This window comes from Canis aureus, chromosome 2, assembly GCF_053574225.1.
Source record: "Canis aureus isolate CA01 chromosome 2, VMU_Caureus_v.1.0, whole genome shotgun sequence".
Taxonomy (NCBI): Eukaryota; Metazoa; Chordata; class Mammalia; order Carnivora; family Canidae; genus Canis; species Canis aureus.
The window spans coordinates 825,164-853,151 of NC_135612.1; the positions used below are offsets into that span (position 1 = coordinate 825,164).

The 27,988-nt window shown below is 52.1% G+C and overlaps 1 protein-coding gene across 2 annotated transcripts in view; it reads left to right on the forward strand.

Moving 5' to 3' along the window:
- The first annotated feature begins 2,175 nt into the window (after positions 1-2,175).
- The window catches only part of EPB41L4A (erythrocyte membrane protein band 4.1 like 4A), a 178,772-nt gene continuing 152,959 nt past the window's right edge, over positions 2,176-27,988 (forward strand). Inside the window, exon 1 of one of the 2 annotated variants that reach the window (XM_077861434.1) lies at positions 2,176-2,335. In XM_077861434.1, the coding sequence (XP_077717560.1) occupies positions 2,237-2,335 (99 nt within the window). In that variant the 5' untranslated portion in view covers positions 2,176-2,236. Of the gene's footprint in view, positions 2,336-18,264; positions 18,295-27,988 lie in introns of those variants that run through there. The other variant, XM_077861448.1, reaches the window with a different exon arrangement.

Below are 27,988 nucleotides of genomic sequence, written 5' to 3' on the forward strand. Positions count from 1 at the left end.
TTTGTGAGTTCTGACCATCTAGCTTGTAAGTCGTAGACGGGGGACGCCCAAGCTCCGGCCCTAACGCTAGGTAGGAGGTCGGCAAGTGTCCCGGGAGGCCTGGCGTCACCCCGCCCCCCTGCCCCGCGCGACCCAGAGACGCACCCGCTGCACCTGCTCCGCCCGGCGCCGCGCCCCGCCCCGCCCCGCCCCCGGCACCCAGCAGGGGGCGCTGCCGCCCGGGAGCCGTGCCTGCCGCGCAGAGGCCCTGGGACCCGGAGCCCTGGCCGCCCCGGGCCGGGCACCCGCCCCCCAGCTCCGCTCCGCCTTCCGCCCCCGCCCGGCCCCTGCGCGAGCACCCTGGCCGCTGCCCCCGGGGGAGACCTTGCCCGCGAGCCGCCGCCTGCGCCCGGCGCGCCCCCAGCTCCCGGGCTCCCGCCTCCCCGCGCGCCCCCGGCCCTGAGCCCCCCCGCCCCCAGGAGCGCCAGCCCGAGCCCCCCCAAGGAGCCCCAGCCCCGAGCCCCCCTCCACCCCAGGAGCCCCAGCCCCAGCTCCCCCCCAAGGAGCCCCAGCCCGAGCCTGCCCCAAGGAGCCCCCCCCAAGGAGCCCCAGCTCCGGGCCCCCCTCCACCCCAGGAGCCCCAGCCCGAGCCCCCCCCAAGGAGCCCCAGCCCCAAGCCCCCACAAGGAGCCCCAGCCCGAGCCCCCCCCAAGGAGCCCCAGCCCGGGCCCCCCCAGGAGCCCCAGCCCGAGCCCCCCCCAAGGAGCCCCAGCCCCAAGCCCCCCTCCACCCCAGGAGCCCCAGCCCCAAGCCCCCCTCCACCCCAGGAGCCCCAGCCACAGCCCCCCCCACGGAGCCCCAGCCCGAGCCCCCCCAAGGAGCCCCAGCCCCGGCCCCCCCCAGGAGCCCCAGCCCGAGGCCCCCCAAGGAGCCCCAGCCCCGGGCCCCCTCCCAGGAGCCCCAGCCCGAGGCCCCCTCCAACCCAGGAGCCCCAGCCTGCGCTTCCCCCCCAAGGAGCCCCAGCCCCGGGCCCCCCCAGGAGCCCCAGCCCGAGCCCCCCCAAGGAGCCCCAGCCCCAAGCCCCCCTCCACCCCAGGAACCCCAGCCACAGCCCCCCCCCCAGGAGCCCCAGCCCGAGCCCCCCCCAAGGAGCCCCAGCCCCCCTCCACCCCAGGAGCCCCAGCCACAGCCCCCCCAAGGAGCCCCAGCCACAGCCCCCCCCAAGGAGCCCCAGCCCGAGCCCCCCACAAAGAGCCCCAGCCCCAGGCCCCCCCCAGGAGCCCCAGCCCGAGCCCCCCCACAAGGAGCCCCAGCCCCAAGCCCCCCTCCACCCCAGGAGCCCCAGCCCCGGGCCCCCCCAAGGAGCCCCTAGCCCGAGCCCCCCCCAAGGAGCCCCAGCCCCAAGGCCCCTCCACCCCAGGAGCCCCAGCCCGAGCCCCCCCACAAGGAGCCCCAGCCCCAAGCCCCCCTCCACCCCAGGAGCCCCAGCCCCGGGCCCCCCCCAAGGAGCCCCTAGCCCGAGCCCCCCCCAAGGAGCCCCAGCCCCAAGGCCCCTCCACCCCAGGAGCCCCAGCCCGCGCTCCCCCCCCCCAAGGAACCCCAGCCCCGGGCCCCCCCTCCAGGAGCCCCAGCCCGAGCTCCCTCCAAGGAGCCCCAGCCCCAAGCCCCCCTCCACCCCAGGAGCCCTAGCCACAGCCCCCCCCAGGAGCCCCAGCCCGCGCTCCCCCCCCAAGGAGCCCCAGCCCGAGCCCCGCCCCCCCAAGGAGCCCCAGCCCGAGCCCCGCCCCCCCAGGAGCCCCACTGCCCCGGACGGCAGCCGCCCCCCCCCCCCCCGCCCCAGCTCACCGGCCCGGGGCGGAGGCGGCCGACCGACCGCGCGACACCGCCGCCCCTGGCCCTGCGCGCCCCGCGCTGCCCCGACACAAAGGCGCCTCCGGGGCCGGGGGGTCGCGCCCCGGGGCGCGGGGGGCGGGGTGCTCCCGGCAGGCCCCTCCCTCCCTCCGTCCCTCCCCGCCCCGCCCCGCCCCCGCCCCGGAGCCGCGCGGCCGCAGGATGCTCGGGCCCCGCCGCCCCCGCTCAGCGCCGCCCGCGCCGCCCTCCCCGCGGCTCCCGGTGCTCACGCCGCGGGCGCCCCGCCCCCTCCCCTCCCCTCCCCCCTCCCCGCCCCGGGATCGGCGCTCGGGCCCGCGCGGCGCGGACGACCCGGCGAGGCCTGGGCGGGGCGGGGCCCGGGGCGCGGCTCCCGGCGGCGGCCGACATGGGCTGCTTCTGCGCGGCGCCCGAGGATTTCTACTGCGAAGTTCTGCTGCTCGACGACGCCAAGTTGACGCTCACCAGCCAGCAGCAGGGCATCAAGGTGGGCGGGGGGCTCGGGCGGGGGGCCTTGGGCGGGGGGCTGGCCGGGGGTCGGCGCGGAGCCCGGGCCGTCGCGGGGCGGGGCAGCACCTCCCGGGCCGGTCGGGGCAGTGCGCCGCGCCCCCTTACCCCGCCCCAGGTGCACCCGCAGCCCGCCGAGCCCCGCGGCGCCCCCCAGCCCCGAGGCGCGCCCGCCGGCCGTGTCCCCGGGGCAGCCTCCGCCGCCGGGTGGGCTCCGCCGGGACGGACTCGGCCCCGGCCCCGGCCCCGCCCCGGCCCCGAGCGAGCGCGCCCCACGCCCCAGCGCACCCCCCGCCGGCGCCCCGGGCGGAGCTCTGCGCCCGCTTGCCGGTCCTGGGAGCGCAGGTGCTGCCGTCGCCCCGGAGAACCTGCCCCTGCCCCTGCCCCGGGCTCGCGGGTCTGCGCCCGACCCCCGACGGGCGCGCCTGCGCTCGCCTGCTCCGCCGCTCGCAGGGGTCGCAGGTGAGCGCAGGGGGTCGCAGGGGGTCACAGGTGAGCGCAGGTGGTCGCAGGCGGTCGCCATCGCAACGCCCCGCTGTCTTCTTCCCCACACTTAGCGCAGCGGGCCCGAGAAGCACCCGGAGTCCGGGAAGGCCCAGGCGCCCCCTCTGTGCAGGGCGGCCCGGGAGCCAGGCCCGCTGCCGCCCGCCTCCCGCATCGCCCTGCGGCTCAGCTTCCCGCCGTGCACGCGGTTCACACGCCCTTCCGCAGCAGGACAGGGGCCCTAACGCCCCCAGTTAGAGCCGCAGAGCGAGTTAAACCGTGTAGGAAAGTGTTTGCAACATTGTTTCCCGGGAACTATAAGAACAAGTCGACACACTCCCAGTGGCTGTTTCCTTTCAAGGCCGATAAAAGACTCGGAGAAAAGGGTGTTTCATATTTTCATATTTTATATTTTCACCTTTTATGTTCCGCTTCCCCCCTCCCCCGCCACCATGAAATCAGGAAAAGAACTTTTCGAGGTGATATAGCAGTTGTTTGGTGTCCTGTGCAAATAGGCAAAAAAAAAAAAAAAAAAAAAAATCGCAAAATGTAAAATTTTGATGATACATAGCTTCTCTTGGGCTTGGGGAAAGGAACAATTAGGAAAAGGTAACGGATGATCTGACACAAAAACAACAAAGAAATCTTTCTGAAGTGCAAAATCTGAAGTCAGCCTGAGCGTGAGCTTCCTATTTAACTATGAAAGCCGTATCCCTGCCGGCCTGGAGCGTGTACATTATTCTGTCAAGAGAGCAGCCAGGACTTGGGATCAGATGGAATGATTTTGTCAAAGAAACATGAATAAAAGAATCCTGATCCGTGATTACTTTTTATAACCTGATGGTGCTTATCTTGTTTTGCAAATACGTTGAAAATCGAAAATCGGTGAGTGATTCCAAGGCAATAGCAACTTTATAATGCTGTTATCTTGGATACATGCCATTCAACTAAACAATAATGGAAGCAGGCTTTTGTTGGAAGTAGTCATTTTGCAACAGGCTTGGCCTCTTTCAGCGTCACAACAGCATGCCACGATTATTTTGATGGCCATATGTGTAACACAGATGCTGTCTGTTGAAGTTAACCATGTTATCTGTGACTAGCAGGCTGCCATTGAATGCATGTGTTAAGCACCTATCTACTTGTGGTATGTCCTAAATTAAACACACGTGTGTATTTATAACCGCAGTAAGGTACGAACAGCATCTCAAGAGTAGATGGTGTTCAAACATTGAATGGATATGTGTATGTTATTATTCTGTACACACTTGGCATTTTCTTTAACTCTAGTTTGTAAATGAAATAGTAACCCAAAATGTAAATGGAATAGCCAATAGCTACTATTAGGGTGTTTCCCCCAGGAGAGTACACTTGGTAACTTTTATTATTAATGAAAGTCATAATTAAGCATATGATGTCAGTTAGCCCATTTTCCCCTGAAATTAAAATACAAAAATCTTTTTTATTTTTCAAAAGGGTTTCCTAACATTTTGAGATGACCTTTCTCCACATTCTGTCTCAAATGAAATGAAGAGAGTTCATTTTGCATGTAAGATTATTCACCTACATCCCTTCAAGGAAGCAAATTTATTGATTCCTAGTTACTTAGTAATTTGCTTGTATTACTGTGAGTTTTAAAAACGATTACGTGTCGTAAATTCAGATAAAAGAAATATCAGAGAAGCTTGGTAAAAACATTTTTTTTGTGTGCCACTTTGGGAACAAAAGCCCACATTTTGGATTTGTTGATGCACCAAATTACAAATTAAAAAGTTAGTTATGAAAAAAGTTTTTTAAAAGTTACTTATGAAGTGATTTCCTGCAGTTTAGATCAAAGTCTTTCGACTAGAAAAAAAAAAAATTGATGTGTCTGCTTCCATGGAAAGCGTTTTAGCCTAGAGACAATAGTTGCACATCTTATGTGTCAAGATGAGTAGCATTTAAACGGAAAATGATTTTTCCATTTTTTATTTAAGCAGTAAAATATGTTTGTATTCATATTGATGTTATATAGAAATTTGCTTCTTAACTTGCTTTAGAGGTGACCTCACCTTGATAAGCGGGAAGTCTTTGGCACGGAGTTGGCAGTTTGAGCCCCATCCAAGACTTGAGAACCCAAGTTTATATAAAACCAAAGCTATTGGTTTGGTGTCGGCCCCCACAATAGCTTTTAGCTGTTTGTTCTATGCTGCTATCTCTGTTGTTTATTTAAGTAAGAATTTCTGCTGTGGTTGGTCTTTCAGTTTTTTGAGTAATGTTTGTTCAGGGAAACTTTTGTTGCGTCCTTTGTGGTTCTCTGTGCCGGGGGAGGTAGAGACCTTTCTTTTTGTTCCCTGAAAAAGCAAAATTTGATTGTGGTGCAAAGTACTTGTATAAGTGGTTATTTGATTAGCAAAAGATTCTCAGGGGGGAAAACATTACAAGGTTTGATGATAAATTTAGTCCTCAAAGTTGCTGCTGCAAACACGAACTAGATTAATGTCTTTGTTTCGGCGCGGTTTTAGAGCTCTGAGCGGCGGTGTAATAACCACCGAGGTGCTCGTTTTTCCCTTTGTTGCATTTGATGAAATTAATGAAACCAACATGACAGCAAGATGAAAACTCCATTAACATTTTTTTTAAAGGTGCTACTGAGATATACAATTCACACAGTTGAAGTGTACAATTTACCCATTAACTTTTAAATGAAGTGACTTCCTAATCATCGCGAGGTTTCTGAAAAAATGCTGTGAGTCAGTGTTGATGCTTTGATCAGAAACTTCCTAATAAACTAGAAGAACGGTTAGAAGGCGGGGACTTAAATTATATGCATCTCACTTCCCAAGAATTGTAAACTTTATTCTTCTTGGGCTGGTGAAGAAAGCGGCTAAGATGATTGGGAACACGGGGCAAAGCACCAGCGCTTCGTAAATCGTATGACGTGTGTGCGTAAAACACCTGCGTTCATGAATTGCCTCCTAAGGTCCGGAGTCAGGGACCTGGGAACCATAGGTTGAAGCAGGTAGTTCTGCACCCGCGCTTCTGTCAAGGTGAGCGTGCTGCGGGTCTTGGCTGGAGGCCGAGTTAGATGTGACTGGGATGGAAGCGCCCCTCGGCGACGCCGCATCTCGGTTTTGAAATTCGGATAGGGGATCTGTGCCGTGGCTGTCTGAGACAGACGGTGGCATGACTGTTCCTTCAGGTGGCTGCTTGCAAACAAACAAAACAAAAACCAATGGATGCTTGCTTTTAAAACCATTCATACTATTTTTTCAGCTTTATTTATTATTTATTGACAAATGAAATCAGATTAAATTGGACAATGTGATTTGATAGAGCGTAAGTTGCGGGAGGCGTCCCACTATCCCCCCATTAAGGTAACGAACACGTCCATCCCCTTTGTGGTGGGAACATGTAAGTTCTCATCTCTTAGCCAACTTCTGTTCTGTGATGCAGCCCTACCAAGGTCCTCAAACCGTAAATGCCCCAATCGTAGACGTCTTTTTCCTTGGAGAACATTATTAAACATACCATTTATCAAACATGGTTTGCGAGTGAGTTAAGAGTAACTTAAGGGGAGAAGCATGGCTGGTTACTTCCAGCACCTAACGGCTGTGCTTCTCTACTGCGATTTCCTGCGTGTTTGGTGGACCGCACTTTTTTTTTTTTTTAAAGTCCTGTTAATATAATTGTTCTTGAATTCTGTAAAGCTAAGCTTAAACCGACTTTGAACTAGACTTTGACTAATGCAGAGCTTTTAGGGGGCACCTGGCTGGCTCAGTCAGAGGAGCATGTGACTCTTGACCTTGAGGTCATGAGTTCAAGCCCTGTGTTGGAAGTAGACTTACTGGAGGAAAGAATAATCATTTGGATCTTTGGTTGCTTTTGAGCGTGGGTGGTGATGGAGGTCAACCTAGAGAGGAGGGTCGGGACCCCTGGGGGAGCAGAGCGTGTTTCCGGACCAGAGGGCGGTCCCCTTCCTGCCTGTCTCCTGCTCTAGGTGACGGGAGTCCCCTTCCTGCCTGTCTCCTGCTCTAGGTGACGGGAGGACAGCGGAGTCCTCAGCCAGTGAAGCGCCTGTCTTGCGGGGCTACCGCTTGTCTTGCATCGGATGCGGCTCTGAGGCCTAAGGGCACACACGGTGTCAACAAGTTAAATACTGGGTTTTTGGGACAAATGACAAGTCTTTCCTTCCTGTGCACCGTGTATTTTTCTGCAGGCTAGCAGATTTGGCCAGTCGGGGCGGGACTTGGCGTGCCCGCGGCCTCCGTGGGGCTGGGGCCTGGCAGCCTGCACGTGCGGCTCCCGTGCTTCAGCCGTAGGTGTAGCACACGGGAACGTCCCTCGCGAGCCTGCTTGGGGTCCTTTTTCTTTTTAAAGAGTTTATTTATTCATGAGAGACAGAGAGAGAGAGAGAGGCAGAGACACAGGCAGAGGGAGAAGCAGGCTCCATGCGGGGAGCCCGACGCATGACTCGATCCCAGGACCCCGGGGTCATGGCCTGGGCTGAGGGCAGCGCTAAACCGCTGGGCCCCCTGGGTGTTCCGGCTTGGGGTTCTGAAGGGCAGCTGCCCCCTTCTGCGTCACAACATTGGTTTCTACGTTCCGCGTGCGGAGAGCAAGCAACCACCTGCCGTGACCTGCTCAGCTGTGGCCTGGGTGTGTGGAGGTCGAGAACCAGCCAGGGTGGTTCGTGACTCGAAAAGCCTGTCACTGGACTTGGGTGAGTCTTTGCTGTTCCAGAACACGCGGGTCACGTGGCCCCGTGAGCCGTGTGTGTTCCTGTTCTGCTTTTTAAAGATTTTGGTTCTATATCAGAGAGAGAGGGGGCAAGCGGGGGAGCAGCCGGCAGAGGGAGGGAGACGCAGGACCCCCGCTGAGCAGGGAGCCTGATGAGGGGCTGGGCGCGGGGCTGGGTGCGGGGCTCAGTGTGGGGACTAGTATGGGGCCGGGTGCAGGGCCCGATGCAGGCTGGTGTGGTGGGGCCAGGTGCGGGGCCCAATGCAGGCCAGGAGCAGGGCCCGGGTGTGGGGCCAGGTGTGCAACCAGGTGTGGGGCTCCATCCCAGGACCCCAGGAGCATGATGTGAGCTGGGGGCAGACACTTGACCCACTGAGCCACCAGCGACCCCTGTTCCGCTGTCTCAGGGACAAAGAGCACAGTTCCTCCGTGCTGTGAGTCCATCGCCCTGTAAGCAGCGGGTTGCTGGGAGGTCCCCCTGGGGGCTTTCTGAATAATCACCGGAGATCAAGGGTCTGGCAACGGCTTCTGAATGTGTGAGAAGTTTGCTTTCAGGGATGTCGCGGTGCCAGGAGGAAGTTAGGATGAGGGGTTTGGGCCAGAGGTGCTGAGTGTGAGCCCGGCTGCCCACCCACGGGGCCACTGGTCCCAGCCCACCCACAGGGCCAGCCTTGGGGGGACGGGGACCCTGTGCTGGAGGTGGGGAGGCGAGGACTGGGCCAGCCTTGGGGGATGGGGACCCGGGGGCAGGGAGGTGACAACCGGGCCAGCATTGGGGGACGGTACCGCACCGTCTCCGCACCGAGGCAGCTTCCCCAGCCAGCCCCCAGCCCCTGCAGGTTCTCCAGCCCTCCGGGCCCCACCTTGGGCTTTGTCCGGAGCCCAGTTTGCCAGGCCCAGTTTCTGTGGCCTTACCTGTCGTCGTCAGGTTGGCTCCCGTCCAGCATTCTCGCGGCTCCCAGCTCGGTCTGCGTGTGGCAGCCTCCGCGGGCATGCGGTCACCTGCGGCTGCCCGTGTCCCTGCCCCGCTATGCCTGCGACTGGCTGGGCCTCCCTGGAACAGGCTGGTGGGTCCCTCCTGGGAGAGCTGGGCTGTGGCCGCTGCCTTGGGATGACCGGGGATGACCGGGAGGCCGCGACGACATGGGCACATAGGGGTGAAGGTGTCAGCTCGTGACACTGTGTGTGATCCATTGTGCGCTGGGGGCCCTGCTGGTGCCGGATGCCCCGGCATGTGATGCTGGTCCCCCAGGGCCGGTTGTTACCCGGCCTGCGCTGCTCACAGGCGGCGAGGCTCCCCCTCGCTCCCAGGTGCCGCCTGTGACACCCCTAGCTCTGGGCCTGTGAGCTCCCTACCGAATCGTCTGGACACCGGGATCGAAAGTCGATCGGCAATCAACAGAAGATTAATTCCCGGTTGTCCGTTGTGCTCCGATGGCCCACCTGCCAGTTCCTCGGCAAGGGAATGGGTGTTTGTCATTTAGCAAAGAGCCATCTCTGTTAAATCTGACGTGTAATATTTTGAGAAAAAGAAAGAAAAATCCCTCAAAGTTCCCGGGGGCAGTAAAGCACCGTCGTATCCACTGTCACATCCTTGAGGACCTGGAAGGGTGCCAGGCACGTGGGTGGCGTCAGCAGGTAGGGTCACATGGAAGGGTTGATGGAGCGTTAGCAGAGCTGGGCCTGCCGCGTCACGGGCTCCCTCGGTTGCATGGTCAGGGTTCCCAGCACCCTGCGTGGCCCTTGACTGTTGCTGTCGCGGTGCGGAGGGGACCTGCCTTCGTGCTTTGCGCTCTTCCTGCAGCCGCCTGGTCGAGGCCTGGACAACGGCCCTTGCCTGGGTCCCGAGTGCTCCTGCCGCTGTTGCGGGTGAAGATGTAGCGCGTCCGGGGAGCAGATCCTTGAACACGCGTGTGGCTCTGACCATCCCCCGAGACACAGCGAGGAGTTGCTGCGGGTTGGTCCCATGCAGCGTGGCATGGGGTTTCCTCCTAGGACAGCAATGTCGGTGCCCGGGGACCACCGAGGACACTGCACCACCCTGGCTCCTGGGCTTCGGGCGGGAGGGCAGGCTCCGGGTCTGGGGACCGACGGGGACGTGGTGGTGGAGCTGTAGGGGCAGCTGACACCTGGGAATCCCGGCGGCCTGCGGGCTGCGGGCGGCCCCCGGGGAGGAAAGCCTCGCTCCGGGACCTGCCCGGTGCCCCCTGGGACCAGGCTCCGTTGGAACCTGGTCCTGCCGGCGCAAGCCCTCGGTCGGTCCCCTGCCCGCAGGTGTGCAGCAGGCGCCGGGCCGGAGGGCAGGCCAGTCTCGGGGCGCACCTGGCACGTTGCCGGGCTGCCTGTTCTGGGGGGACAGAGACCCAGCGAGGGGCCGTGAGGGGCCGTGAGGGGCCGTGAGGGGCCAGCGTCCTCAGGAGCCTCTCTGGGTCCCGGCTCCTGGCCCCCCCGGGGGGCAGGGGAGGGGGGCTGGTGGGGAGGACGGGGTCAGGGTTGATGGAAAGCCAGTGGCCTTCCTGCCAGGCCTGCCTCCTCCCTGGTTCTGACCCCCTCCCTCCCTCCCCCTCCCTGGATGCTCCCTCCTCCCTTCCCCCTCCCTCCTCCCTCCCTCCTCCTTCCCCCCTCCCAGGTTCTGAGCCTCCTCCCTCTACCTCCCTCCTCCCTCCTCCTCCCTCCCTCCTCCCAGGTTCTAACCCCCCTCCCCCCTCCTCCATCTCTCCCTCCCTCCCTCTTCCCCCTCCCCCTTCCTCCTCCTCCCTCCTCCACCCTCCCTTCCCCCCCCCCAGTTGTCCTTCCTCCCTCCGTCTTCCCTGAATTAAATCTCCTCCGTGGCTCTCCGCCCTCATTTCCTGCTGCCCTCCGGAATGTGGCTCTGTGGCACTCCTTTCAGGTACATAATTCGAGGAGGCGCCCTTTTGTCCCAGGGAATCTTTTCTAAATTGAAAAAGAAAAAAAAAAAAAAGAAGAGTTTCCTCACATGGGATTTCTTTTCGGAGCAACACCATGCTGTTGCATTTTAATTTTTTAGCTTTAAAAAAAAATGCCAATTTATCTGAAAGGTCTGGAGTTTTTCTTTGGTCTTTATTTCGTAAACCTTTCACCCTGAGTCTTCTAGCTCCGATCTGAGTATCTCTTCAGGAGAGAAAATTAAAACCTGGTTAGGGACCCTTTGCGCTCAGGAAGGGAGGCTGTGGGGGAGCAGAGGGGTGAAGCCGTGGGCTCCCGGGGCCAGCAGGGCGCTGGCGGGCTCCCCGCCCCATAACCGATCTCGCGCGTCTGCAGCGGTTACGGGGCACCTGGAGGCTGTGCGGACTCTCCCCAATTCCTCGGACGGCCACCTTTTCTGCTTTTCCTCCCTGACACAGTTTGGACGTCACGTTATGGGGCAGGTGTTTGAAGATGCGCTGGGCCTGGCGGGTGAGGCCGTGCAGGGCTCTGGGCCCATGGGGGGCCCCAGCGGCTGTCCTGGCTGCGTATGCGCTGAGGCAGGGTTAAGACAAAAGCTGTTTTAGGGGAAGTGACATAGTCTTAGGACAAACTCCTGGGTGGCTGTGTTTCCAGACTCAGAACTTTCCAGATTCTGGCAAAATGATATGTATGTCAACTACGCGTCCTGTGGCAGCCCCCGCAGCTCGCGGCACTACCTTGTAACGAGCGCGTGACCCTGGGGCAGCTCACCACCGGGATATGCACACTGGCTGTGTGTGGGGCGAGCAGAGACTCTGAGACGCCGTGTGCATGTCGCGGTGGGACGGACATGTCCCCTGATCGGGGCCGATTCAGTGGGGCACGTTCCAGCCAGGAGGAGGGTTTAAAGAACATTTATCACCTGCAGGTAATGTGGGTCTGGATCCAGGAGCAGCCAGGCTGGATGATTCAGGGTCAGGGCCTCATGACGTCATCCTCAGGCTGAGCGTGAGCATCGATCACGTCAGGGGCTCAAGCTGGCTCTGTGCTCACTGACGGGCAGGTTGGCAGGCCTTGGGTTCCCACCATGTGGGCCTCGCCTGGGCTCTGAGTGCTCCAGCACACGGTGGGATCCCACCCCCTGTGCCTCGTCCTGGGCTCTGAGTGCTCCCGCACACGGTGGGGTCTGACCCCCTGGGCCTCGTCCTGGGCTCCAAGTGCTCCTGCAGCACAGTGGGGCTTCCCTACCAAACCTGGTTGCTGAGACAGAGCCGAGGTGGAAGCCACAGTCTTTTTAACATGATGGCTCTCCTGCCATATTCTCTTGGTTACACCAGTCGACCTTGGTGTGAGAGCGACTGTGTGAGCCTGAAGAGTGGAGGTGAGGGTCACTGGGAGCTGTTTTGATGGTCAACCGCCACAGTCATCAACTGAGGTTTGGCGTCTGACTTAAAACTCACAGTTTTCCAGTCTTCCTGGGTTCTGGGTTGTGGAGAGAGAGAGTGTCGACCTACGTAGACTTTGGTCTCATCAAAGTGACGACTTGTGAGGCTGGACTGGGTCTCGGAAGCCCATTGGGGGTGGAAGGTGGTGTTGACATCGAGGAATGCATCAGCTGCGGAAGAGGGGTGTGTGCGAATGCCAGGCGCAGCAGCCGTGTGCCGGGCAGCGCCCTTGGTGCCGGGGGGTGGGGGTAGATGCGATCGTCACCATCTGGAGCCACAGGCATGCTTTGAGAGGCCTAGAATTTTATTTAGAAATAATCTGTGCTTGATGAAAATACTTTGATGGAGCGTTTAATCAAAAGGGCAGCCTGCGTCGCGGGAGGAGAGGATACGGGCTCAGGAAACCCGGCGTCCAGCTCCAGCGCTTTCGTTTCCTAGCTGGGAAAAGTCCGTATTTTGGAGCCTTGCTTGGTCCCTTGTAACATTAAAGCGATGCTCTGTTATTCCTCCGGCTTCACAGGCCTTGTGAGGCTCAAGGTGATAATGGCCGAGAAGCTCCTGCAAGCCCCGGAGAGCGGTGGAGCGTTAGTGATGGGCGTCCTGCGGCTCCAACACTTGCTGGCAAGGGGCCTTCGAAGGGTTATTTACCTGCGTCAGGGAGGTGACGGGGATGAGGCCGCTGCCTTGTAGGAGCTCAGCTGGAGCCTGGTGCGTGATGTGACAAAGACCCCGTAGGTATTAGGCACGTGGCGCAAGGCCGTCAGGAGAGTAAAAAGCAAAAAGATGACGTAGGAGGTCTTTACGGGGCTCTACACCGTGAGCCAACTTGCAGTCCGCGAAAGGCCTTTATTATTGGTGTCGCGTTAGGGACCCGAGGACTGGCTTGTTGGGTGGGGCAGAGACCACCTGGGGAACAAGGACCAGCTTCCTCCCGCCGCCGCCACCCTCTCCTTCTGGTGTTGACCTTTGTGTGCCGCTCGCCACACTTCCAAAGGTTGGGGCTGAAGATGTGTCCTTCGCGTGGAGGGTGGCATGCGTCCGTGGGCTCACCCGGCGTGAGGGGCCGCGTCACGTGGGGTGATCCTGGCCGCGCGACTGCTTGGGTCCCCAGAATGAAGCTTCGGCTTGGAAATCTGGCAGGACGTGCTCGGTACAGTTCCCCGTAGGAATAGAATTCTGAGTCAGGACTGGAGACCTGCGGTTTCGTGGTTGTTGTCTCAGCGATGGCGACTTCGAGTTGATGATGATTTAGGCTTTGTAAGAATCTGAATTGCCAGGGCACCTGGGTGGCAACAGCGCTCAAGCGTCTGCCTTGGCGCCGGTCATGACCCCGGGGACCTAGGTGGAGCCCCCCACGGTGGTCCTTGCTCAGTGGGGGCCTGCTTTTACCTCTGCACCCCCCTGCTGTGTATGCTCCACGTCGCACTCTCTCAAATAAATACAAAAATCTGAATTGCCTTATTTTGAGGACCATGAGAATTTTGATAAATCATCATTTTCGCGGATGCCTGGGTGGCTCAATGGTTGCCCTGCCTTTAGCTCAGGGCGTGATCCTGGAGTCCCAGGATTGAGTCCCACGTTGGGCTCCCTGCGTGGATCCTGCTTCTCCCTCTGCCTGTGTCTCTGCCTCTCTCTCTCTCTCTCTCTCTCTGTTTCTCATGAATAAATAAATACAATCTTTAAAATAAAAAAAAAATCATTATTTTCTAGAATCATTTGTCCCATAAACCCTGAAGAACTTTGCCTTCAGATGGCCTGTAAGCCCTGAGGCGCCCCGGGAGAGGAGGCTGTGACTGTGTCACGGAAGCATAGGTATTGGTGCAGGTGCGAGGGTGACTCACGGAGAGAGGGACAGTGGACCCTAGGCTCACAGCACATCGGTCCCCTCATGGCACAAATATCCCGTGTGTCGTGGTGAAGAGACCTGTGTGTCTTGCGAGTCTGCAGGTGAAAAATCCTGGAGTTTGCACACGGAGGAGGACGCTGCGTGACCTGATGTGTTAAGCACGGCTTTAACGCTCGGGGCACCTGCGCTTGAGCGATGCCATGTCCTGAGCCCATATGTATACATTTTTTTAAGTATGAAAATCAGGGCTCCTGAAAAACGTGTGCACGTTCTGTAAGGCGTACCTTTGCTTTACTCAATGATTTTCCTGAAAACTCTCATTTCGAATTCCTTCGTGTTTAAACGCTTCCCACCTGGTGCTGTTGAAGTCGGGGACCAGGTAAGGGCGGTTGCCGGGGAGGTGCTCACGCTGCCCGGGCCTCCCCACCTGGAGCCCTGAGGGCTCGCGGCCTCCCCTCGTGCCGGCTATGGGCGTGCAGGGCGAACATTCGTGAAACCGTCAGGGCGGTTCAGCGTAGACGAGGCCTGCATGTGTGAGGCACCACCTTGTGTGCCCCAAATCTTACTGTTGAGGCCCCGTGTGGTTTCGGGGCGCAGGAGCTCAGGCTGCCCCACAAAGCTGAGACGGAGGGGAGGCTGCTGGCGGAGAGCCCCAAGACTGTGACAGCGGCGACAGCCAGTGGGTGGTAAGGGACCGCGGGGGAGCCCAGCGGGACTGTGGGCCCTGGGCTGCGGGGTGGGGGGAGAGCTGGGCCGCAGCTTGGGGCACAGCAGGTACAGCTCCGGACACCCGTTGCACAGATTCCGGAACCTTGTCGGCCTCAGGCTGTGTGCTGGGCCTGGGGTGGGGGGGCGGTGAGGCCCACGCCGCGGGAGCTTCCAGTTGGGGCAGGAGCACCCTGACATGGGGCCGGTGGTTGAGCCCGGCTGCGAGGTGGCCATCAGGGCCTTGCTGTGCACACCCACGTGGTGGCCCCCGGGTGCCCCCGCTTTCCTCCCCTGCAGCGGCACTGCCCTCCCCCTCCCAACCCTAGATCCTGGCGAGTATCACGCATGATGCCTGTGACATGAGGTGCTTCTTACGCTATGTCAGTTTTTTTTTTTTTTAAAGAAGATTGCTACTTTTTTTTTAAGATTTTATATTTTTATTCATGTGAGATGTGACAGAGAGAGAGAGGGAGAGGCGGAGACACAGGCAGAGGGAGAAGGAGGCTCCATGCAGGGAGCCCCACGTGTGACTCGATCCTGGGTCTCCAGGGTCACGACCTGGGCTAAAGGCCAACGCTCAACCCCTGAGCCTCCCCACAGCTAAAGTTCATTAGCTTTACATTTCTTTTTTAATTTAAATTCAATTTAGTTAACATACACTGTCAGGGATAGAATCTGATGATTCATTGGTTGCATATAACCTCCAGTGCTCATTACATCAAGTGCCCTCCTGTATGCCCATCGCCCAATTATCTCATCCCCCCACCCACCATTCCTCCAGCAATCCTGTTTGTTTTCTATGATTAAGAGTCTCTTATGGTTTGTCTCCCTCTATGTTTTCATCTCATTTTATTTTTCCTTCCCTCCCCCTCTGTTTATCTGTGTTGTTTCCTAAATTCTACATGAACGAAATCTGTATTTGTCTTTCTCTGATTGTCTTATGTTGCTTAGCATAATACACTCTAGCTCTAGCCATATCATTGCAAATGGGAAGATTTCATTCTTTTTGATGGCTGAGTAATATTCCAGTGTCTGTATTGTGTATGTTGTAAGAAACGGGTCCAGTTTCCGTCTTCTGCACGTGGCTGTCCAGGTTTCCTGACATAGGGGATGTCTTGAACAAATCAGTTTCTCATATTAGGAAATGATAGAACTTTGCTTTTTAAGTTCCCATCCTCGTGGTCCCCCTCGCCACCCGCAGCTCTTGTGCTCTAGACCCCCTGCTCATCCCCATTCCCCGTGTCCAGCAGTGCTCTTCCGGGGCTACTTCTCTTCTGGGTTCTCTTCGCATTGCTTTAGTGTAAGTTTACGCTCCTTAAATTAAGGACCAGGCACTTCCGAGGCCCGCGAGCGACAGTTTACTCGGACGTGTGTCCGTCTGCGGCCCCCTGGCGTGGAGCCCCTGCAGCCGGCCTGAGACCCGGCACTGGCCGCGCTGCCGCTGTGCCCCGGGGGGACCTGGGCGGCCCTGCACGCCGTCTGCACCAGGCCAGGACCCAGGCTCCTCAGATGCAGCCACCTCGCCCTGTCCCGCAGGCTGGGACGCCGAACCCCGAGGGCACAACCAGCCCTGCAGGGAGCTCCCAGCCATGGGTTCCATCAGGTGCTTGGGGGGATCTGGACTTGCAGGAAGCTGAAAGAAGCTGCGGCCGGGGATTCAGCGCCTCTCCAGGACCAGCCGGGCCCCTGCCACGCTGGCGGTTGCGCCCCTCCAGGCTCCTGCCTCGGATGCATGGGCCCTAGAGAGGAACTCTTGGGGTTTGGCATCTTAAAATTTCCCTCTGCCGAGCCTTGTGTGGTGATAGGAGACAGGGAAGGTTTACCACCCCCACCCCCTTTATGGTGGTTGTTAAAAACCGGGTGTGTAACGTGTCCGTTTCTCAAGGATGGAAAAGGCGGAAGGTTAGGAGTGTATTTCATGAGGTCTGAACACAGCTTAGGGTTAATCTGAATTTCTAATCCTTCTCTTTGACGTGATGGCGTAATGGTGCTTTAGCACGTTGGCGACACGCTCCGTGTACACAACTGTCTCACTTACAGCTTCGCGTATCGATCGTGTGTATTTGATAACGTGGAAGCTTGCTAAATCTGCACTTTGGAGGCCTTCGCAGTAAATCTAAACGTCGTTTTGCGACCTAAAGGAAAATTTACGTAATGTAGTTTCTTGAAACTGTCACCACCTGGTAAGAAATCCAGGGAGCAGTCCAGCAAAGCCTGACACCTGTTTTTAGTGGCATTTCCTACCTCGGAGGTACCTGAAGTGATGGGGGAGGTGTTGGAGCCCCGGTGGCAGCTGGGCTGTCCCGCTGTGGGCGGTCAGTGTGCCCAGGTTCGCACAGCTGCTTCATCTCAGCAGCTGGCCGGGAGTTGGTTCGGGGATCGTTGGGAGCAGAGTGCATGTGAAGAGACCTTAGCGCCACCGCACCCTGAGCCGCACGGGATCTTAAAGGGGTCTCATGGGGGATTTGCTCGTAGAGCTGACGGGCAGGCAGCTCCTGTGCCTGGTCGCTCCCTTTAGCCCACCGCCCCCGGCAGTGCGACTGGAATCTGTATCCTCAACTATGCCATGTGTCCTATATTTCTGATCCTAAACACAGGACTAATAAGAAAGCTGATACCAGAGATTCATTTTAAGACTTTATTTCTGCAATATGTCCTGAGGTTAGTGCTCATTCCCATCTCTTCTGGCTCTCACAGCTCAGAGCCTGACCATTAAATCCAACAATCATTTATTGGATTAAAACAACCTGGAAAATTCAATTACCTGGAAAACTTCATTCCCCGAGCATCCTTTTAAATCGATACTGTGTCCCATAGACGGACCTCAGAAATCTCTTTGCCTTCCTTAAAATGATTGTGGTAGATGCGTACGTGTTTTGAAATCTCTTGAAATCAACGTTATTCATTTTTTTATTTTTTATTTTATTTTTTATTTTTATTTTTAATTTTTTTATAAATTTATTTTTTATTGGTGCTTAATTTGCCAATATATAGAATAACACCCAGTGCTCATCCCATCAAGTGCCCCCCTTTTATTTTTTTATTTTTTATTTATTTTTTATTATTTATTTATTTATTTATTTATTTATTTATTTTGGAGCAGGAAAAGGCTGATAACTTCACTTTATTTGTATTTCCTCCCACACAAAACCATCAAAACAGAAACAGAGATGGGCAGAGAAAGGGATGAAAATGTGTTTAATCCACATGTTCTCAGGGCTATTCCAGGGAGTACTTGAGGCTGAGTGCCTGTTGGAGTAGCTTCAGATCCAGCACAAATTCCTCCCTCCCTGGCCTGAAGTCTTTACAGGTTGGTGGCCCGAGCCCTGCAATTAATTCTCATCCTTTGCCCACATTGCTGTAAGGCAGGAAAGCAGACTGAAATGCTCCGCTCTGATGGGCAAAGGGGAATCACAGCCCACAGATGTACTGCACTCTCTGTGCTTCAGGAGTGGAACTTTAAGCTGCTTCCAAGGCTCTGAACATTGTAGGCAGGGCTAGAGGCCGATGGTGTATGAGCGGCCTATGGGGTTATGATTTTATTTATTTATTTATTCATGATAGACATAGAGACGAGAGAGAGGCAGAGACACAGGCAGAGGGAGAAGCAGGCTCCATGCCGGGAGCCCGACGTGGGACTCCGTCCCGGGACTCCAGGATCAGGCCCTGGGCCAAAGGCAGGCGCTAAACTGCTGAGCCACCCAGGGATCCCCTGTTCTTTGAACTTTAGACGCCCACTGGGACCTTGTGAAACTGGAGCCTCGTCATCTCTGACTGATTCGTACCTGATGATTTGAAAAACGTAGATTTGCCCGTAAGACAACGTACGAGGTTGGCCGTTACCCATTTCTGTCTTCCTCTTTGAGTCTTGTGTCCTTTGGTCTATTGGGTCTTCTTAAAATGTGCTAGATTAGGTCACAATTTTAATTATTTTAGTATCAGTGAGCTATTTCTGGTGGATCCAGAGACAGAGACCAGTCGATGGATTTTTCTTGTCTCTTTTCTTTTTTTCTTTTTGTTTTTGTTTTTTGTTTTTTGTTTTTTCTGTCTCTTTTTATTGACTATGTTTTTGGCTTTAGGTGACAGGGTTTATTTTTCTCCCAAAATAACAAATCTGGAGGCAGGCAGTTCAGGATTGGTTCAGTGTTTTTAACAATGCAGGGCTCTGGATTGGTTGTTCTTTGAGTTTCTTGGCTTTTTTCTCTCATGGTGGTTTATGGTGGATAAAAGCTCGTTACGTACTGTGGGATTCTGAGTTCCCTCTGATGGTTTTCCCCACCCTACCCGTGCTTTCCTCTGCCTTTGTCAGGCTTTGCCCAAACTACCCAAGTGTGTTTCTTCCTTGGGCCCTGACTGCCAGGGGCATGGCTCTTTCTATGAGAGCTGAGTATTTCCCCCAGAGGCCCCACATGCCCATCAGAGGTCCTTCCCCACCGGCCACGTTGTGGGTTGTAGAGGGAGTACCTAGCAGGGTCTACAACCAGGTGGCCTCCGCTTGCAGGAGCATCACTAGCTCTTCATGATAAATGAAACTGAAACCAAGGATCAAATGTGCTATTTCTAGTCTCTTCCTACCCGTGGGAAGCCACAGTGGGCTGAGGGCTCATGGGGTCATGCAGCCACAGTGGGGATTTCAGAGATCCCACCCTCGTGTATGGCTTGGGCAGCTCTGTGTATTACTGAGGCCCAGGAAAAAATTTATTTACTGTCCACGCTGAAATCTCCAAACCCAGACAAAATCCTTTATGACTTTTTTTCTTTAATAAACAAAGGTGCTTACAGTGAGGTTTTGGCAGGTTACTCATTCTTCCTTAGTTTGAAAATGCAGATATCGATACCATCTTCCAGGTAACCTATGCTTTCTATGCCCATCAGCTTCCGTATGTATTTGACTGTGGCAGAAATTTACCTGTGGTAGAAAGTTCTCAGGCCCTAAATAGGGACTTTACTGACCACCTGTTTTACAACAGGGTTATCTTATTAATAGCTTTGCTCTATCCTGTTTATTAAGAACACATCCTTATGATTTTTTTTTTTGCCTTTAAGGTCCAGTTAAAGAAGTTCTAATTTTTAATGTAATTATGTCCATGATTATTTTTCTCTGTGGATTTTTTTTTTACCTTTTTTTTTTTTTTTTAAAGAGTGCTAGCGAGGCAAGGGGAGAGGAAGAGACAGGAAGAGAGAGACTCTTAAGCAGGTTCCACACCCAGTGCAAAGCCCAGACACGGGGATCCTGAGATCATGACCTGAGCCAAAATCAAGAGTCAGGTGCTTAACAGGCTGAGCCACCCGGGCGCCCCCAAATCTTAGTCTTATACATTCGATTTATTTCACATTTTTTTCCCTTTATTGATCAGTATGTTACTGTGCCATTCGTTGTCTGAATTACTGTTGATTTAAAATCCATTTTACTCTGATTTAGCTAGCATTTAAGTCCTCTCATGACTTAATTGTTTTTAAGCAGTTCCCTCATGGTTTCTTTTCTTTGTTTTCTTTAAGCCTTAAAACACCTTTCTTTCTAAATATTCTCATTAAGATCTAAATCTGATTGTGGTAAACGTGTAATTTTGTTTTGGAAGAACTGAAATATTCAGACGTGGCATTCAGCAACATGCTATGACCATTCACATTTTCTTTTCTGTCTTCCAAATAGAGTTTTATAGTTTTTTTTTTTTTTTGTCATTGAAGTCTTGCATCTTTCTTTTTAGGGTTATTCCTAAAGTCACATTTTGGTTACCTTTTTTTTTTTAATTTTTAAAAAGATTTTATTTATTTGAGAGAGAAAGAGAGAATGCATGAGCAGCGATAAGGCAGAGGGAGAAGCAGGCTCCCCGCTGAGCATGGAGCCAAATGCGGGGTTTGATCCCAGGACTCTGGGATCATGACCTGGGCTGAAGTCAGACTTAAGTGATCAAGCCACCCAGCCGCCCCTTTAGTTACCTTTTGAATGCAAATTTTATTTTATTCCATTGTTTTTTTTTTTTTTTTTTAAAGCAGAGTGTTGCTGGCATATAGGTAGGCTAAAGTTTTTATCTTGTTTCTCTATTATGCTAAACTTGATTATTGGCTGCCCTTAGTCTTTAAGTGGGCTCCATTGAAATTTCTTGAATATTCCAAGTTTTCCAGCTTTTGGGAGTCCTACTTTCTTTAAATTCCTGAAAGACCCAGTGCACCTCCTACATAACTGAAGGGTGTTCATTTACCCTCCTACACACACTTATTTCTGAGGACCCTGTGGGGAGAGTGTTGACTCCCCACCCCCCCACTCACAGCTTTTACTGAACCATAATTGGCATATAATGTATAAGTTTAAGACCTACAGCATGATGATTTGATAAATTATATATTGCAAAATGGTTACCACGGCAGGATTCGTTAATATCTACATCAACTCACGTAATTACTGTGTTTTTTTTTTTTATGATAACATTTAAATCTACTCTTTCAAGTATTATAGTACAGTTTTGTTAACTGTAGTCACCATGCTGTATATCAGATCCCTGGGACTTACTCATTGTAAAACTGGAAGTTTGTACCCTTGGACCAACATCTCCCTGTCTTCCCCAGTCCCCGGAAACCATGGTTCTAGAGGTTAAGCTTTTTAAAGGTTCGACGTGTCAGTGATATCAAACGGTATTTGTTTTTCTCCAACTTACCCCCCTTGGGGTAATGCTCTGAAGGCCCATCTGTGTTGTCACAAGTGTCAGGACTTCCCTCTTTTGCTTGACACAATATTCTAATACGTATATTTGTGTGTGTGCATGACTGTAAGAGTAACCATGTCTTTATCCGTTCATCCCTCCCTGACACTTGGTTATTTCCATGTCTTGGCCCTATACATAGGTTGCGGTGAGTATAGGAGTGCAGAGGTGTCTCTGACACCCAGATTGTGTTGTATTTAGAGGTTTACCCCGACGTGGGATGGCTGGATTCCATGGTAATTCTATTTTTAAGTCTTGAAGGAACACCATTTTCCGTGATGGCTGTGTCAGGATACGTTCACCAATGGTACCTCTTGTCTTTTTGATGCTCACTCTCCTAACGGTGTGAGGTGATAGTGGTTTTGATTTATGTTTCCCTGTTGATCAGTGATGTTGCACACTTTTTCATGTGCTGTTTGGCCATTTGTGTGTCTTTGGGGAAAAAGGTCTTCTCATTTTTAATTTTTTTTACATTAAAATTGTTTATTTTGCTCTTGAGTTGTATGAGTTGCTTGTATATTTTGGATATTAACCCCTTGACGTATAGATGATTTGCACATATCTTCTCTCATTAAGTAGGTTTCCTTTTTGGCCTTTTGATGGTTTATTTTGTTTTGCGGAAACATTTTAGTGTGTATAGTCCCACTTGTTTGTTTTTGCTTCTGCTGCCTGTGTCTATCCAAAAAAATCATTGCCAACACCCATATCAAGGAGATTTTCCTCTATGTTTTCCTCTAGGACTATAATAGTTTCCAATCTTACATTTAAGCCTTTGCTCCATTTTGGGTTAATTTTTGTGAGTTAAGATTGAGGTCCAGCTTCATTCTTCTGCAGGTGATTACTTAGTTTTCCCTGTGCCATTTATTGAAAGGACTGATCTTTCCTTGAGCATTTTTGGCTCCCTTGTCAAATGTTGGGTGACCATTTGCGTGAAGTTTTACTTTTGGGCTTTTGATTCTATTCCATTGATGTATTTGTTGGTTTTTATGCCAATACCATGCTATTTTGATTACTATAGTTCTGTAGTATAGTTTGACATCAAGAAGTGTGATACCTCTGGCTTTGTTCTTCATCAGGATTGCTTTGGTTACTCAGAGGCTTTTGTGGTTCCACCCAAATTTTAGGATTATTTTTTCTATTTCTGTGAAAAATGCAATGGAATTTTAGTAGAGATTGCACTGAATCTATAGATGGTTTTGGGTAACATGATGTGTTTTAATAATCATTCTTCTGATCCATAAACACAGGATATCCTCGTTTATTTGTGTCCTCTTCAATTTCTGTCGTCCAAGTCTTAACAGTTTTCAGTGTACAGGTCTTTTAGCTCCTTGGTTAAATTTTATTCTTAGTATTTTATTCTTTTTGGTGCTATTGTGGGGTTATTTCTTTATTTTTCAGATATTCTATTGTTAGTGTATAGAAAAACAGATTTTTTGTATTTTTGTATCCTGCAATTTTACTGAATTCATTAGTTCTAACGGTTTTTTGGTGGGGTCTTTAGAATTTTATATATTTATTATCCTATAGTTCACATGCAAAGATAGTTGAACTTCTTCCTTTGTGATTTGGATGACTTTTATTTCTTTTTCTTGTTTGACTGCTCTGACTAGGACTTTCAGTACTACAGGAGTACTTAAGGAAAAGGGCTTCAGCCTTGCAGTGTTGATGTGTTGGGTGTGGGCTTGTCACTTATGGTCTTTATAATGTTGAGGTATATTCCTTTTATACCTAATTTGTTGAGGGTCTTTATCATGAAAGGATGTTGTATTTTGTCAAAGGCCTTTTGTGTATCGATAGAGATGATCATGATTTTTATTGTTCATTTTGTTAATGTGTGTGGTGGTTATTACTTTGTGTGTGTGCACATGTTGAACCTTCCTTTTCTGGGATGAATCCCACTTGAGATATGATCCTTTTAATGTGCTATTGAATTTGGTTTGCTAGTATTTTAATGAATTTTTGTGTCTATCATCATATTGATATGTCCATATGGACATATCTTGTTAGTGTATAGAAAAAACAGATTTTTTTAATTTATATATTTTTGTATCTGACAACTTATGCTTATCAATGACCTTATGTGGCTTTGGTATCAGCGTAATGTTGGATTTGTAAAATGAGTTTTGGAGTGTTCCAACTTTCTAGAAGAGCTTGAGAGGGATTGGTGTTAATTCTTTTTTTTAAATGTTTGGTAGAATCACCAGAGAAACCATTTTTTCCTGGAAATTAACTTGTCTTGATTGGCATCCATCGGCTCTCGCCTTTAGGGTAACCTAAAAGAAATAGAAAGCAAGAAAGGAGATAGTCCCCTCTCCTTTCCTCTTTCACAGAATCCCTGGGCACCATTCAAGTTTCTAATCCCCTCAAGAGAAACCAAACACTCAAAAGATGTTCATTATTCTTTGAGAGATGCTTCTGCATTGTAAGATAGAATATTTAACGTTGAGTCTCAATAGCTGCATTTGAATTACTCCACTGGGTCAGAATTTTTCCAAGAATAGCCAGATGCTTGATCCACACATGCAGGATTCCTCCAAGGGCCACACCCAAGGGTGGATTTTAGTCTCCATCTTCCTTACAGCTATGCAGTCATATCCTCTGCCAAATAATGACAGTTTGCTCTCTTATTTTGCAACCCTTATTTTCTAACCACCATTGGTTAGACCCTTCTAATGACATAGGAAAGTGGTGGTGACTAATTGAAAGGCCTTTTGTCTTGCTCCTTTAAATATGATTCAATTGAGGTGAAAAATGTCAGATTAAAGAACGAACTTGCTCTTCCTAACTTACTAAGAGTTTAAAGATCAAGAATGGATGTTAAATTATATCAAATACCTTTTTAAGTACCAATTGACCTTATTTATTTATTTATTTATTTATTTATTTATTTATTTATTTATTTATTTTTTCAATTGACTTCTTTTAAAAAAATTTTTAATTGAATTATTATAAATTTTTAAAAATGTATTTATGGAAGAAGTCCTACTTTATTGCTTGTCATTGGATATATTACGCAAATATTTTATTCAGGATCCTAGATTGTCACCCCCTTTATAGGTAGGCTGTCCAGTTTCCGAGCACCACCCCTCCTTTGTGTGGAATTGGGGGACAAAGTACTGTTTTCACACCGTGGAGGCCCAGAGAAATGTGGCTGAGGCTCAACCAAAGTGCTGGGATTTTGAAATCTTATAAAGACTGAGAGATAGTTTAGAAAGTTTTCACTCTTTGCGTGGTTGCCAAGAGTCCAGTGCTGATACGTGTCCTGCCATAGCAGGGAGCAGTTGCGGAGATGCCAGTGGAAGCATCTTGACTTGAGGACTTGACCTTGTTCGTGGCTTCTGCAGCTTTGCCTTCCTTAGCTTTCAATCATAAGCTTTCAATCTGAAAACGTCAACTTTTTTAAATTTAAGATTTACTTGAGGGAGAGAGAATGAGAGCTCGTGAGAGTGGGGGGAGGAGAGGGAGAGGGCACTGAGCACGGAGCCTGGTATGGGGCTCGATCCCAGGACCCTGAGATCATGACCTGAGCCAAACCAAGAGTCCAACACTTAACCAATTGAACCACTCAGGCGCCCCAGTCACTTCTTAATCAACTGGTTTTACCAAACTCAGGGTTTGGTAGAATAGATTCAGGTTAAATTTCTTAATTTGGTATGAACCCTCTTAGGTACTCCTGGCTCCTTGGCTGTTGCACTGTTTTCTGGGACGAGGATTGACCTTTCCTCTAGGAAGGATGCTTTTGATGACATAACACTTCTTCAGGTAGATGATGAGTAGATTCAATTTTGACTCCTAAATTTTATGCTCCTACCTAAGATCCTAAAATAGAGAAACTTACGGCTTTCGATAAAAAAAAAAATAGTCTTAAACTCGAGTAGGTCAGTGCTTTGAGCAAAAGTCAGTTCAAAAGGCCTTTCTTAGGTCCCGTAAAATTATAGTAATGAATCCTAACTTGGCAAAAGTGATTGGTTCTAGATTGGGAAAGGTTCCGGGAGGCGGTTACCTCGATACCCTCATGTTAACTGCTGGAGACTGTGTCATGCCTTTGGCTGAGCCTGAGATCAAAGTCTGGGTTCGTTTGGGAAATGCTGCCCATAGTCAGAGTGGTTGGGTTTCCTCTGAGATCAGGCAGACGGTCTTGTCAGGCAGTTTGCTGCCGTAAGATCTCTTCCTTTACAGACTAGGAGGTAGGAGTGATTAGGCGTGAATGCTTCTCTCTTCCCCTTAATTATGGGGAGACTCCTGGTGATGATCGCACCGTGTTGTTCCAGACTCACCACCCCCCTGTTCTTTGCTGGCATTTCTTCAGTCTGGCCTTTTGTTTCATTAAAACCTGTCCTTATGAAAGAAAGCTCATTTCAGACCTCCACGCCTTTTTCCAAAATATTTTGAGATTATTTCCCAACTTTATTTGTTAATTATTTGGGATACAAGGCATTGTTTTATAATAAAGACATTCTAGGGGCACCTGGGTGGCTCCACGGGTTAAGCATCTTCCTTCGGCTCGAATCATGGTCTCGGGGTCCTCAGATCCAGCCCGACATCAGAGTTCCTGGTCAGTGGGGAGTCTGCTTCTCCCTCTCCCTCTGCCGCTCCCCCTGCTTGTGCGCGTGCTCTCTCTTTCTATTTAACAAATAATAAAATCTTTAAAAGACATTTTAAGGTGTTCATAATATGTAGGGAACATTTTAACACTGCTGTTTTACAGTTTTTGTTACATAAAGGAAATGCTTATACACTTCTTACTAATTTTAAGAGTAAAATTGTGAATATTTGAGGGGAAATGTAAATGTGCCTTTGCCTTCCTCACGATCCACTGAAAGCTGGTAAGTGGCTTTGGCTTCCCCAGTTGCTGGTCACTCAGAGCGAGTGTCTACACTGGTTCGGTGCTGGCCATGGTGCTCCGCCGTCTTTGAAACCTGTTCATATACCCGTACCCCTGTGTAGTCCTGCGCACAGCCAAGTCGCAGGAGAACAGGTAAGGGTTTACGGGAGGCCCATCGCAGTGGAATGGTTTAGACTCAGTCCCAGATGTAAAAATAGTGCAGGTCAGAATTAGACTTAAGAAAACCCTTTATGGGCAGCCCCGGTGGCGCAGCAGTTTAGCACCGATTGCAGCCCAGGGCATGACCCCGGGGGTCCCAGGCTCGAGTCCCACGTCGGGCTCCCTGCATGGAGCCTGCTTCTCCCTCTGCCTGTGTCTCTGACTCTCTCTCTCTATGAATAAATAAAAAAAGAAAGAAAAGAAAACCCTTTAGGACGGCTCCCCCACAGAAACTGCCCTCCTGGCCATTAGACACAACCCATGTTTCCTCTTGATGAAATCCTTACTCTATATTCTAGGAGTATCAGATAAAGAAGGAGGTTTATGTTTAGAGGCTCTTGTGTTGCGCAAAAAATGCACTTGAACCACTAGCATCAAACTCTGTGTTTGAACACGTACCTAAGAGAGGCACCCGGGAAACGGGACAGAGAGAATAGGAGTGGCCCGTGACACTTCCTGCCCTGTGTCCGACTATCTCGCGGATTGCTCAGGCTCAGTTGGCATCAAATATCCAACATCTCCGGCCTGGACAAGCTGGCATTCTCAGGGTGGCTGAAATTTTTGCACAGCTCAGCTTCTACAGCCGTGAAGGGCAGCAGACTTCATGTTCAGCGGGACGCGAGGCAGAAGACAGCATGGCTTGTCACATGGAGCTTGTGGAACATCAGAATGGGCTGTAGATGCTCCATCCCTGCAGAGCTTTCTTTTTTTTTTTTCCCCTCTTTTTTCCCCTTTTTCTCTTTTTTTTTCTTTAACTTTATTATTTTTTTATTTTTATAAATTTACTTTTTTTTGGTGTTCAATTTGCCGACATATAGAATAACCCCCAGTGCTCATCCCGTCAAGTGCCCCCCTCAGTGCCCGTCACCCAGTCACCCCCACCCTCGCCCTCCTCCCCTTCCACCACCCCTAGTCCATTTCCCAGAGTCAGGAGTCTCTCATGTTCTGTCTCCCTTTCTGATATTTCCCACACATTTTTTCTTCTGGAGAGCTTTCCATCCAGGTTAGGCTTTCGCCTTTCCATGCCGGAATCTGTTTCTCCCTGCGGACGGGGTGCGTGGGTTCTCCCGTCTGGAGGAGTTTTAAGTCCTTGCGGGTAGAAAGTGAAGATTACCAAGGTTTTTGTTACGGTTTTGGACGTGGTAGCCGTGCATCCCGAGTCCAAGTGCGCGCTGAGCCGCCGAGGAATTCTTGTCCTAGATGCGCGGTGGGGTCACATCCTTGTGTTCGCCTGGAGAATCGCATATATTATAACACAGAAGGTGGGTCGTTAGCCCCGGGGCTTCATTTCCAGGGTGTATGAAGATGCTCGTCTAAAAGACACTCCGGAGGGTCGTGGGCATTTAGATTTAAGCATTTTGGCAGCTTTCTCTGAAGATGCGCAAGAGGAGAGAGGTGGCAGCCGCAGAGGACGTGGCCATCCAGGCAGCAGTGGGGCTTGCTGGCCGGTCCCGCGGGTGGGACACTGGCAGCTGCTGACCGTCAGGAAGGCTGCGTCGCCGCAATCGTACCTTTACGTTGGCTTCCTTGGCTTGGCGGCACGCTCTGCAGACCCTCCGGGTTTTGCCCGTGCCAGGACTTACTGCTGGGCTGTGGCCGTGGCCTGGAGGCAGCACAGCTTGTTCAGCCTTTGACCTGCTGAAGGGCATCCAGGCTCACAGTTGGGGCTGATGAATAAAGCTGCCACGAACCCTTGGGTGAGCTTTATGTGTGAGGATGCAATTTCACTTCTCTGGGATAAATGCTGAAGCGTGAGCCGCAGCTGTTGGCACTTCGTGCT